The sequence below is a fragment of the Miscanthus floridulus genome, chromosome 11, assembly GCF_019320115.1.
Source record: "Miscanthus floridulus cultivar M001 chromosome 11, ASM1932011v1, whole genome shotgun sequence".
Classification (NCBI taxonomy): domain Eukaryota; kingdom Viridiplantae; phylum Streptophyta; class Magnoliopsida; order Poales; family Poaceae; genus Miscanthus; species Miscanthus floridulus.
This window is the reverse complement of record NC_089590.1, coordinates 97,107,973-97,120,299: the sequence shown is the minus strand read 5'-3', so window position 1 is coordinate 97,120,299 and position 12,327 is coordinate 97,107,973. Positions and strand designations below refer to the sequence as shown.

Below are 12,327 nucleotides of genomic sequence, written 5' to 3'. Positions count from 1 at the left end.
AACAGGCTGCTTTAGAAGCATTTTCAAGAGTTGTTGCAGCTGTTCCAAAGGAACAGCTCCCGATGCATATAAAACTAGTGCGCGATGCTGTCTCTACAGCCAGAGATAAAGAGCGCAGAAGGCGAAAGGTTCTTCTTTGAACTGAACCACTAAAATTTGTGCTATGCATGTGTTGTTGCGTTACTTCCTAGCTCAAAAGAAGGGAAAGAAGTAGCCACTAATTTTTAAGCTCAAATCTTTGAGGTGGCTCCTGTCCTAGACTAAAACTTCTGTTTCCATTTTCAGGGTGTGCCTATTCTTGTGCCTGGCTTATGTCTTCCTAAAGCACTGCAGCCTTTTCTTCCTATATTTCAGCAGGTATTTGTTTGTGAATTTTCATTTATATAATGGTGTACACATATTTAAATTTCGAGTGTAATAAAGTGCAGCACAAGATTAATTTCAGGCATGAGGACATCTGACACATTTCTGTTGAACTTCAGGGTTTAATTAGTGGGTCGGCCGAAACAAAAGAGCAGGCAGCTGAAGGTCTAGGAGAGTTAATTGACATAACAAGCGAGAAGACCCTTAAGGAAGTTGTAGTGCCAATTACAGGGTTTGGGTTTTATCTTCTTGAAATTGCTTCAATTTTGTGATTGCCCTTTTGAATGTTTCACATATGAGGATTTGTGCTGTTTGATTGAGGACAGCCCAACATCATTGCAACCATGAGGCATCCCACCACATGTCCAGCTGACAGCCAAACAGCTCCTTAGCATTTTTATATTCTTTTAAAGCTGGGCTCTAAAATCTTCTTGTTGGCATAAAATGAAGTTATAGATTTCATAAGCCTAGTCAATTCACCCATATACTATGTTGGTTATATTTCAGTTATTGGCGCTTTATGTAGTTTGCCTATTGATGATTTCTTGTTTTTGAAATATTCATTTTCTTTTACTCCACCTATCTGCTGCTTCACAATTTGTTCGATTTGGATCATATGTGGGACAAGCTATAAACCATATGTTCATACATGGGGAAATCAGGAGACAATCTATACACTACAAATTGAACGGTATTATGACATTATCGCTGCTAAGCTGTAGCTTTTGCTGTGTTGGCTTCTGTACCTTCTGAGCAACTAGAAGCCAAAAGGTCCAGCTGCTTCCTCAATAGAGTTAATCTTTTTGAGAAGCTGAAGCTTCCCTGAGAATAAAACAGCACTCTAAACATTCTGTGAAATTGCCTGACCTCGTATTTGCTCACATGCTAGGTTGAATGATTTTTTGGGTCTATGCCATGCCGGCATTGTAGCTCTAATCTTTTTTTTTGTGTGTGTATTCATGTGTATGTAGACCTCTTATTCGCATCCTTGGCGATCGATTTCCATGGCAAGTTAAGTCAGCTATCCTATCAACCCTGACAATCATCATCATGAAAGGTGGAATTGCACTCAAGCCCTTCCTTCCACAACTTCAAACTACATTTGTAAAATGTCTACAGGATAACAATAGGTCAGTATTATGTTTTTCTATGTCCTTTTTCAGTTATGCTTTTACCTCCACATGTGAATATGTTTGAATTGCAGGTCTGTCCGGACGAGGGCTGCATCTGCTCTCGGAAAGCTTAGTGCTCTTAGCACACGGGTGGATCCTTTAGTTAGCGATCTTCTGTCCATGTTGCAGGTTGCGCAGATGTTCTGTCTCTTCTTTTGTTATATGTTAGAAATGATGATGATGCAAGTTCAAAAGTAATTATTTTTTTTCTTTTATCCAGTCAGGAGATGAATCTGTCAAAGAAAGTGTGCTTTCTGCGCTTAAAGGTGTTATCAAACATGCCGGTAAAAGTGTCAGCTCTGCAATAAGGTCACGTGGATGTGCTCTTCTTGAAGATCTGCTGCAGGCTGAAGCTGATGATGTCCGCAGTTGTGCTGCAAAAGTGATTGGCACATTGTCTCGGGTAATGATAAATCTTGCATCTTTTGTATCCCTTGTCAATTCTGGATGTAAAAAGCTTGATGATATCGGAAATCATGTTGCGTATTTGTCTAACTAGTGTTTGAGCTGTATGTACCAAAAAGAACTACATTCTGCTAACTCAAAGAAAAGGGCAATATTTCTGAGTATGCAACTTGATACACTGTACTGAAGCAAAATGATTGTGAAATGAGAACTCCAATTGCAATGAGATAATTGATTCTCTTTTTTGAGTTTTTTATTGAAGTAAGAAGTAAGAGGAAATGTTGGAGTGGCAACTGCTAGCTTCCCTAATATGCATTCAAGAACAGATACGCAGGCTATATGGTTTGCAAGTGGTCTGAAAATTGTGTCCAACTTATTTCGCTGCATTGCTCATCAGTCATCAGATTAACAATTGTTCTTTCTTCATTCAAGGACTGATGAGTAATGCAGCGAACTAACACAAACTGGCATAATACATGACAGTCTGCAACAATTGGGCATAAAATTGATAAAAAAGAAGAGCATCTTTTTCAAGGAATTTCATGTTGGCCAGTGTAATTAATGCATTAACTTGCCTTTGTTTGATCTGAGGTGATCCACTCTTTCACACATTTCTTAGTCTCTTCTTACTATAATTGGTTGTGTTTATTGACTGTAATATCCATGCTTTCTTTACAGTACATGGAGGAGACAGAGATTTCAGATTTGGTGCAAATCCTATTGAACATGAGCTCCTCATCAGACTGGTGTACCAGACATGGTGCTTTGTTAGCATTCTCGTCAATATCAATGCATTCTCCATCAAAGTTGTGTCATTTGGCATCCTTTCCATCTCTGGTTGATCTTCTGAAAGATTCTCTTAAAGATGACAAGGTATTGATTGGATCAAGTTGCGTGCCTCGTCTGTTTGTAATTATCGTTGTGGTGTTTGTAACTCTTGTCTGTGCTGTGTGAAGTTCCCTGTTCGTGAAGTTGCTACAAGAACTCTGGGAAGGATACTTTGTTTTGAGCTACAGTCAGAAACCGGCACCTTGCAACTTGTTCAGTTGCTTGTCTTGGCCTTGCGTGATGATTCAAGTGAAGTTAGGAGAAGATCGTTGTCGTGTATCAAAGCTGCTGCAAAGGTTTATCATTGGAGCCTCTTTATCTCAACGTACGTGGTACCTTTATTCTTGGTGACATGGTGGTAATTTAATGGTTCCTTCTTGTAGATAAATCATTCAGCTCTTGCTTCACATCAATCCATATTGGGCCCGGCAATTGCTGATGCTTTGAAGGACTCGAGCATGCCTGTACGTCTAGCAGCGGAACGCTGCGCCCTTCATGTTTTCCAGTTGACTAAAGGTACTTCCATTTCTTGTTCTTTGTTTCCTACTGCTACTATATCGTATCATTCCTTATCAAGCGCTGTTTTCTTTGTAATGAGCTTTATGGCGAACTTTTGGTAAGATTATTGTGAAGTTGATAGATACTGCGTACTTGGTTGTCTGATAGGAACTGTTTAACGTTACTGCCTCCATTTCCAGGGCCAGATAATATTACAGCAGCGCAAAAGTACATAGGCATGACTGGCTTGGAAGTGAAGAAAATCGCAAAGCTTAACGAGGAGAGGTATGTGTAATAAGCTTGTTACCACTATGCTGTCATGTTTCATCGAGTTGGATCGACAATTACAATTTTCTGTTCCTGTTTCCCCCTTCAGTGATGGCAGTGAGAGCAGTGATGATGACAAGAGGACATAAACTCTACTCACAGCAATCTTTTATCGGTTCAGTTGTTATGATCTTTGCATATAGTTAGCTACATTGATAGTGGAAGGTGGGGTCATTTTTCTGTCTGACCCATTTTGTGAACATCCTTTTTTTTTACAACAAATAGTGGCAGAGGAAGACACGTCGGCATTTGTCATTTTGGTTCGGCAAACCGACAACGTTTACGCAAACCGACAAATAGTGTTGAAGTAATTCAATCAAAGAATTTTCTCTACCCAGTTTTTCCCAGAGTTCGGACCTGGGACTTATATTCACCTCATTTTGAATGGACAAATTTCGAGGACTCAACAGTCATATTGCAATCAAGGACTCATTCGTTAGTTTGAGCACGACACCGCTCTCAGTTTTTACGATAAAGCACGTCAATGTAATCCACACATATATCACATATCAATATATCATCAGCCTGTTCGGACGATCATATATGATCGTGGATTATTATTGCTGACTGATCGTGGATTATTACTATGGGCTGATTTGATATGAGAAAAAAATACTTTTCTAAATGAAAATTTATGATCGTTACGACCAAGCTAACAGTCTGCGTATCGTCGAGCATTGTTCCAACCATCCGCTTCCTCCGTCGGACCCCACTCCCGACTGAACTGCAGCCGAGCCACTGCGGCTCGACCACGGCGCCCTCAGATACCACGCCGCAACGATGCGGTACCTGGTGCTGGAGTCCACGATTAGGCCACGTTCGTTTATTTTATAATCTATTTTTTAGCTTATTTTTTAATTAGAATAGTATTTTTCTATCATAATAAATTAGCTAAAACAATATTTTAGTTTATTTTTTCAACCAAGCGAACGGACCGACCTAGACAGCTCCGGGCGCGTCGTTGCAGATGCCGACCTGAGCGCCGCTGCCGAGCCCTGCAGGTACACGCCACGGTACGCGTAGCTCGCGTGCCCGTTTCTGGACGAGTACACCACGGGCCGGTCGCCGTCGACGTACTCCAGCGCGGAGGTGTCCACCCAGTGCTCGCCCCTGTGCTGCGAGTAGTACACGCCCATGAGCTCACCGGTGAGGTTCCAGGCGACGGAACATGAAGTGCTCCCAGTCCCCGACGTGCCGCCCGGCCTTGCCCAGTTCTTGAGCCTCGCCGGGCCGTTGAACGGGCAGAACACCCACATGGCCACGTCGGTGCACGTGACGCCCATGGCCGGCTTCACGTGCGCGTAGAGTTCCGCGCTGTCGATGCTGCCGCGGCACACGGCGCGGCCCCGCTCGCCGCTGGGAACGTCGATCCAGTACTCCCCGTCGTTGCAACCGCCGCCAGGGAGGTTGGACCCCTCGCCGTCGATCTCCTCGCACCCGCGGTGTCTCCCCCTCGCTTGTACAATGCGGCTCCGTTCTTGAAGAACCAGGAGACGGACGACGGCAGGTAGACCTCCTTGGGCTGGAAGAAGAACGTGGGGCCATACTGCCGGATCACCCCGTGCGCATGCTCCAGTGTCGGCATCGTCTGTAAAAACGTTGTTCTGACTGAATTGTTGTAAGAGAAAAACATCGTTTCGACTGAAAAAACAAGTCGAACAAACTGGTTTTTTGGTAAGCCGAACGGGACCATAGTCTCTCGCTCGTCGCGTCCGTCGCCGGAGACGAGGAAGATGACTCAGACCGCCAAGTGGGGCTGGCTGTGGGAGCACCGGATACCTGAGGAGGCACCGGATACCCCTCACTGGATATGTCAGGTGCCCTCAACGGCTCTTTTTCAATGTTCGAAAATCTAACCGTTAGGCGCCGTCAGAGATCCGATGTTACCATCGGACACTACACCGGACACGTATGGTGAGTGTTAGCGTTTTGTGCCCCGAAAACATGTTCTCTGTGTGCCCAATCCGGTGAGACACATCCGGTGCTCACCGGACGTGACAGGTGCTTAGTGCGCGCGGGAGACAAAGTTTACAGCCTCTCTGAGTGCCCCGTCCGGTGTGACACATCCGATGCACACCAGATCGCTCGGTGCTCGGCTGCAGTGAACGTGAACGCACTGGATCCCAGCCGTATTCGGTGCGTGGTGACCGGTGCGCCCCTAGAAACATCCGGTGCACACGAAATAGCACCGTTGTGAACTTCCAAGCACCACCTTTCAATCGTGCTAACTCTCAAATATTTTCACAAACATATTTAGAGCAAGTTAACATTTCCAAAAGTGTTTTTCATAAACTTTTGCGCTTGCTCTCCGAGTGTGTCACTAGACCTAAATGCAATTCAAAGAATTCCAACACCTAGTAGCATTAAATGATCGAATTGTCCAATAAGAGCTCGCCTCTTAATATTACAGTCATCTATCCTAAATCCGATCACGCACTCTATTGCGTTTTGACCGGTAAAACAAAATCTCTATTTATACCTTTGCCTTGAACTCAACAGGGTTTTGTTTTTCTCTTTCTTCTTTTCCAAATTTGAGCACTTGATCATCTTCAATTGTGTCCATCACCATCTCCACCATGGTTGCCATCTCTTGCTCAACTTGGACGTGAACCAACTTATCTCAATCACAACACTAGAGTAGATGGTTAGTTCACCCTGATTGTCTCAATTACCAAAACCAAACATAGGGCTTTCACTAGGCTCATCACTGTCACCAGCTAACTCCTGAACCACAATGCCCCTCCTGTCCATAGGATCATGCACATAGGCCATGTTCGCTTGTCTTATGAGCCGTACTGTTTCAGCGAAGGAACAGTGTTTTTCTCTCACGATAAATCAGCAAATAGTACTTTCAGCCATGACTTTTCAGCGAAGCGAACAAGGTCATACTTGGACCTCTTCTCTGTTCTCTAGCTCGGATCTCCCTCCATCTATCGATAAAAACACATAGAATAGATGAAAGCTCTAGTTTGATTTTGGTAAATTGATGAAACCCTAAGTTCTAACCTAGTTTATCAAAGTGATTATGAGATAGGTGGCACATTCCAAGTGGTAAAACAAATGAAGATCATAACGGCCCTATTCGCTTCTCTTATAATCCGTACTTTTTAGCTTGTTTTTCAGCCGAAACAGTATTTTTCTCTCACAACAAATCAGTCGGAACAGTGTTTTGGCTTATTTTTTCAGCGAAGCGAATGGGGCCAACACGATGATGGTGATGCCATGATAATAATCACATGTTCGGACTTAAAAAAAAAGTAAAAGAAAAACAAAAGGCTCAAGGCAAAGATATAAGTGGTAGGAGCCTTTTCGTTTCGGTGACCAAGACACTTAGCGAGTGTGATCACATTTAGGTTCGATAGCCGTACTATTAAGAGGGGTGAAACTCGTATCGAAATGCGGTTATCAAAGTGCCACTAGATGCTCTAGCTCATTGCATATGCATTTAGGATCTAGTATAATGCTAACACCCTTAAAAATATTTTGTGAAAATATGCTAGCACATGTGCACAAGATGATACACTTGGTGGTTAGCACCTGGGAGCAAGGGTAAGAAACTTCATCGGTGGAGTGTCCGCCCGTAGAGTGCGGACAATTTGACGGTGCCACCGGCGTCCTGTACAGAGAAGATAGGTTTTCACAGAGTGCACCGGACGTTGGCTTCAACTAGACCGGAGCGTCCGGTCAGTGGAAGCAGTGAAAGACGCTGACGTCGATTTTCGACCGGACGCTGATGGGGTGCGTCCGGTCTAGCTGACGTGGCAGCGCAGAGAGAAGAGTGTAGAGGACCGTGACGCCTAAGAGGGGTCGGGGTGAATTAGACAACTTAAAATTCTAACTCTAAACTATGGCCACTTTTTCTAACCTTAGCAAAACATATGTAAAAGATAAACTATCTAAATGTGCAACTACGATTTTCCTAGTGTGTTGCTATCTCTACCACAAAAGGAGTAATACAATCAATATAAATACGGAAGCTAAAGAGCAAGGTGGAGATATACAAACTCCCGTCGATGACTCCGGTATTTTTACCGAGGTATCGAGAAGCACGCAAACTTCCCCCTAGTCTTCGTTGGAGCCCCTCGCAAGGGCCAAGCTCCCGGTCGGGTAACTCCGTGGATAGCCTTAGGCCTTCCCCACGCGCAAGTGGGTCTCCGACGTGCCTTCCGGCAAACCTCTCCCGGATGCTCCCCGCCATCTTCACTATCAAGCTTCCGGCCAAAACGCCGCGGGCCTTGTTCCCTCTGGTACACGGTGGCGGCCACACCACAACCGTGGTTGGTGTGATCTCGCAAGACTACAAGCCCCTCCGATGTACAACAATGGTGTGCGCAAGCACCGAGTGGTAAGAGATATGCAAACCTCACTAAACACTAGGTCTAAACCTAGAGCAAGCGCATAAGCGGTGGTCTAATCAACCTAAACACTTCGCAAAGCACCTACGCTAATCACCTAATGAATCACTAAGCACTATGCAAGTGGATATCACTAAAATGATGTATCAACACCCTTGATATGTTTCCTCGGCTCTATACACTTCAAATGGCTGGTTGGGGGGTCTATTTATAAGCCCCACTGAGAAAGTAGCCGTTGGGGACGAAATCCTGCTTTTCTGCTACTGACCGGACGCTGATCACGTCCTAACCGGACGCGTCCGGTCGTCCTGACTGTTAGAGCCGTGATCAACTGATCGGACGCTGTCAGCGTCCAGTCACATGCCACCGAACATGTCCGGTCGCAATTTCACCGCTCTAGAACCTTTTTGTACTTGATTGGATGCTACAGTCCTACGTCCAGTCAATTTATCGCTAGCGTCCGATCACGCCTGCTATTGTCGAGCCTCTTGATTGGAGCATCCGGTCGCTTTCTGCCAGCGTTCGATCACCTCTGTGAGCTCGTTTCTTTGTGATCTTGCGTCCGGCTTGGTTTCTATCTTCGTGCTTGGACTTTACTTGATATCTTGGGTCTTCTCTTATGCTTCTAAGGTCTTGCTTATGGTGTTGATCATTGGATCATCACGTCGCCTTCGTCCAAGTCACGTCTTGCACCCTATTGAACTACAAAACAATCACTTGCAAATTCATTAGTCCAATTTGGTTGTGTTGGTCATCAAACATTAAAATCCAAAGTAAATAGGCCTAGGATTCATTTTTTTACAATCTTTCCCTTTTTGATGATTGATGACAACACAACCAAAGTAAGCAAATAATAAAAAATTGGAATTTAAAAACTATCTACTTGCTAGGATGCAATGTAAGGGGCAAGGTTATATGATGCTAAAAGATACTACTTATAAGACTAAAAGATACTACATAAAAACTTATCTTGCCCTTGCAAATGCCCCCAGGTGGCATTATGGATATAAGCCTTGCTTCCTATAAATTCTTCCCATTACATAGGCTAATCCATAATCCACTATCCTTCCTTTCTCGAACCATTATTACTTCAAGACTATTACCACTTGTAAATTATTATGATCTAGCTTTTGGTCCTACAAATTAATGCTTGCTTTTGGTCCTCTAAATTCTCCCCTTTGGAATCAAACACCGAAAAGGAAGACATTAGCACAACGGAGGGTCAAACTTTGTGATCCTTTGTATGTAGAGTGGAATAGGTCACAAAAACTCTCACATTATATATACTAAGCTCTCTCTAAATATATGCATACATATGGACATATGGTAGAAGGCAAAGCATATGCATAATTGACAAAATTTTTGATCAAGGGAATTTAATCTATATAATGCATGGAGAAAGCATATAAATATCAAAATAAAATCAACATGATGATATTGGTATAGAAATACCATATGTGAAAACGAATTTGATTTCTACCACTTGCAATAGGTGATAGATATTTGAAGTATGATGCTTAACTCCGAGGACTCCATTTTCCTTGCAATGAGACTACTACACACATGATAAGCTTGAAAAGGTGTTAGTCTCAAAGCATCCAACTTGTAGAGTAACATTCCCCTAAATTTGTGCACACAAGTATGAAATACTTGTAGAAAACATGCACATTGATTTTAGAATAAAAAATTCCACTTGAAAGATGACATCACATAAATGTGAGAGTCATTTTTGAAGGCGATATTTAGGAGAAATTATCTACAATCTAGACTTTGGCACATATTAGACGAACAATCGAAAGACAAGCTATGTGCCGTGCTCCTAAACAAATTTAAACCATACAGAATTGCTCCAAAGAATAAGAATGAAACCGAGCAAGTCTAACATAAGATATACCTAGTATATGCATGACAAAAGATATAAGCATGCAAATGCAAACCTAGGCATGAAGAGTAACTAGATGCTTAAAGATGCCACTAGTTAGAAAATTAAATCTAGTAACACTTGAAGAAAGTTGAATTTAGTTACCTAACATGGGAAGGGGAATCTGGGTCCTTAGTATTCACTAACCCACTTGGCAATGATTTTATCCATCATGATGTATCCTATGAAATGCATCCATACTTTGCCAAGTCTCCAAATTCTCTGAAGTCCATCGAACTTCTCACTTTCCTTTCAGGATCCAAACCTTCTTGGTGCTCTTCATATTGGAAATGATTTCCTTTGGCACCCAAAAGCGTTTGACCCCATTGTTGGCTTGCTTGTTCACCTTGATGGCCACCACCTTGTCATTTTTCTTCTTATTTAACAAGTATGGTGTGGAGGCCTTCTTATCCACCTTGTTGGTGTAGGTGTTGGAGAACTTGCTTGTTTGCTTTTTCTCTTTCTTCTTTGCTCCTCCCCCATTCTTCACCTTGCACTCATAGGACTTGTGGCCTTCCTTGTGGCACACATAGCAAACCACGGTTTGTTCTTTATCAAGCTTCTTCACTCCCTTGATGGTGTTATCTTGATAAAGTTAGGCTTGCTCTGCCTTGCCTTTCACTTGTGTCAAGTCCTTGGTGAGGCGAGCCACTTCTTGCTTGAGTTGCTCATTCTCCATTGCAACCTCTTGTGTGTATGTATCTACAACAACTTTCTCAACATAAACTTGGTTGCACAAGGGTGAGTTTAAATATAAATCATTGCAAGAAGTAGAGGCATCCTTTTTAGGAATGTTAAAGATAGAACTTTTCTTTTTAGATGCCTTGGTGGGGGTTGTACCAATGGCTTCAAGATTAGCAACTTTATTGGTTAGCTCATCACAATGTTTGCACATGGTCTCCATTTTAGCAAGCAAACTTGAAAGGTCCTAATATGGCTAGAGGGGGGGTGAATAGCCTATTTAAAAATCTATAAATCAACTAGAGCAATTTGATTAGTATAACAAATAGTGAAATGCAAACTTACTCTAGCTCTACAAGGGTTGCAAGCCACCTATCCAACAATTCTAGATGCAATGATTACTAGGCACACAACTTATAATGTTACTACTCACTAAAAGCTCTCAATTTTGCTACTCTAAAGAGCTCCACTAGATGAACTTAAAATAACAAAGCAAGCTCTCAATTCTAATTACACTAAAGAGCTTGCCACAACTAGTTTGCAAGAATATAAATGAGTGAGTAGAGTGATTATACCGCTGTATAGAGGAGTGAACCAATCACAAGATGAATACTAAATCAATCACCGGGAGAATACTAAAGGGCAAGAGACAACCAATTTTTCTCCTGAGGTTCACGTGCTTACCAGCACGCTAGTCCCCGTTGTGTCGACCAACACTTGGTGGTTCGACGGCTAAGAGGTGTTACATGAACCTCGTCCAGACAATTGAACACCACAAGAACCTACCCACAAGTGAGGTAACTCAATGACATGAGCAATTCACTAGAGTTACCTTTCGGCTCTCCACCGAGGAAGGCACAAGACCCCTCACAATCATCATGATCAGAGCCGGAGACAGTCACCAACCTCTGCTCAATGATCCTCGCTGCTCCAAGCCGTCTAGGTGGCGGCAACCACCAAGAGTAACAAGTGAATTCCGCAGCGAAACATGAATGCCAAGTGCCACTAAATGCAATCACTCAAACAATGCGCTTGGATTCTCTCCTAATCTCACAATGATGATGAAACAATGATGGAGATGAGTGGGAGGGCTTTGGCTAAGCTCACAAGGTTGCTATGTCAATGCAAATAGCTAAGAGAGTGAGCTTGAGCCAGCCATGAGGCTTAAATAGAAGCCCCTATGAAATAGAGTTGTTGTATCCCTTTACTGGGCATAACATGGGGTGACCGGACGCTCTGGTCAGATCGACCGGACGTAGAACCCTAGTGTCCGGTCGCTTAATGCTTGCCACGTGTAATCGACTTCAAACGCCAATCGCCCGATCTCAACGGTCAAGTGATGACCGGACGCGTCAGTTAGAAAGTGACCGGACGTAGGACCCCAGCATCTGGTCATTTCCAGTAAGGTTCTAAACGCGAAATTTCACGACCGAACACGTTCGGTCATGCTCGACCGAACTCACCCAGCGTCTGGTCACTCGACATTTTCTCTATGTGCCTCACGTCAGCGTACGTCAGCACTGACTAGATTTAAACCATGAGCGTCTGGTCAGTTTACACGCCAGCGTCCGGTCACAAGACCAAGACTATGTGCTTACTGATGTCACTAATCGGACTCTGAACCCAGCGTCCGGTCACTGCACCACCAGCGTCCGGTCACTATGAAATTTAGAACTTGTGCCATGCAAGCAAATATATGAAATGCACATTTAAAGGCAACATACAAGTTTATGAGCTTGTTCTCCCTACTTATAATGTCATGATCCCCTTACAATGT

The 12,327-nt window shown here is 43.3% G+C and overlaps 1 protein-coding gene across 1 annotated transcript in view; it reads left to right on the top strand.

Moving 5' to 3' along the window:
• Positions 1-3,926, top strand: part of LOC136492757 (protein ILITYHIA-like) — a 35,801-nt gene extending 31,875 nt beyond the window's left edge. Inside the window, 11 exon segments of the mRNA XM_066488765.1 lie at positions 6-128; positions 286-357; positions 483-595; positions 1,335-1,493; positions 1,568-1,664; positions 1,756-1,938; positions 2,619-2,813; positions 2,897-3,064; positions 3,152-3,284; positions 3,467-3,551; positions 3,643-3,926. Coding sequence (XP_066344862.1) covers positions 6-128; positions 286-357; positions 483-595; positions 1,335-1,493; positions 1,568-1,664; positions 1,756-1,938; positions 2,619-2,813; positions 2,897-3,064; positions 3,152-3,284; positions 3,467-3,551; positions 3,643-3,682 — 1,368 coding nt within the window. The 3' untranslated portion in view covers positions 3,683-3,926.
• The last annotated feature ends 8,401 nt before the right edge of the window (positions 3,927-12,327 follow it).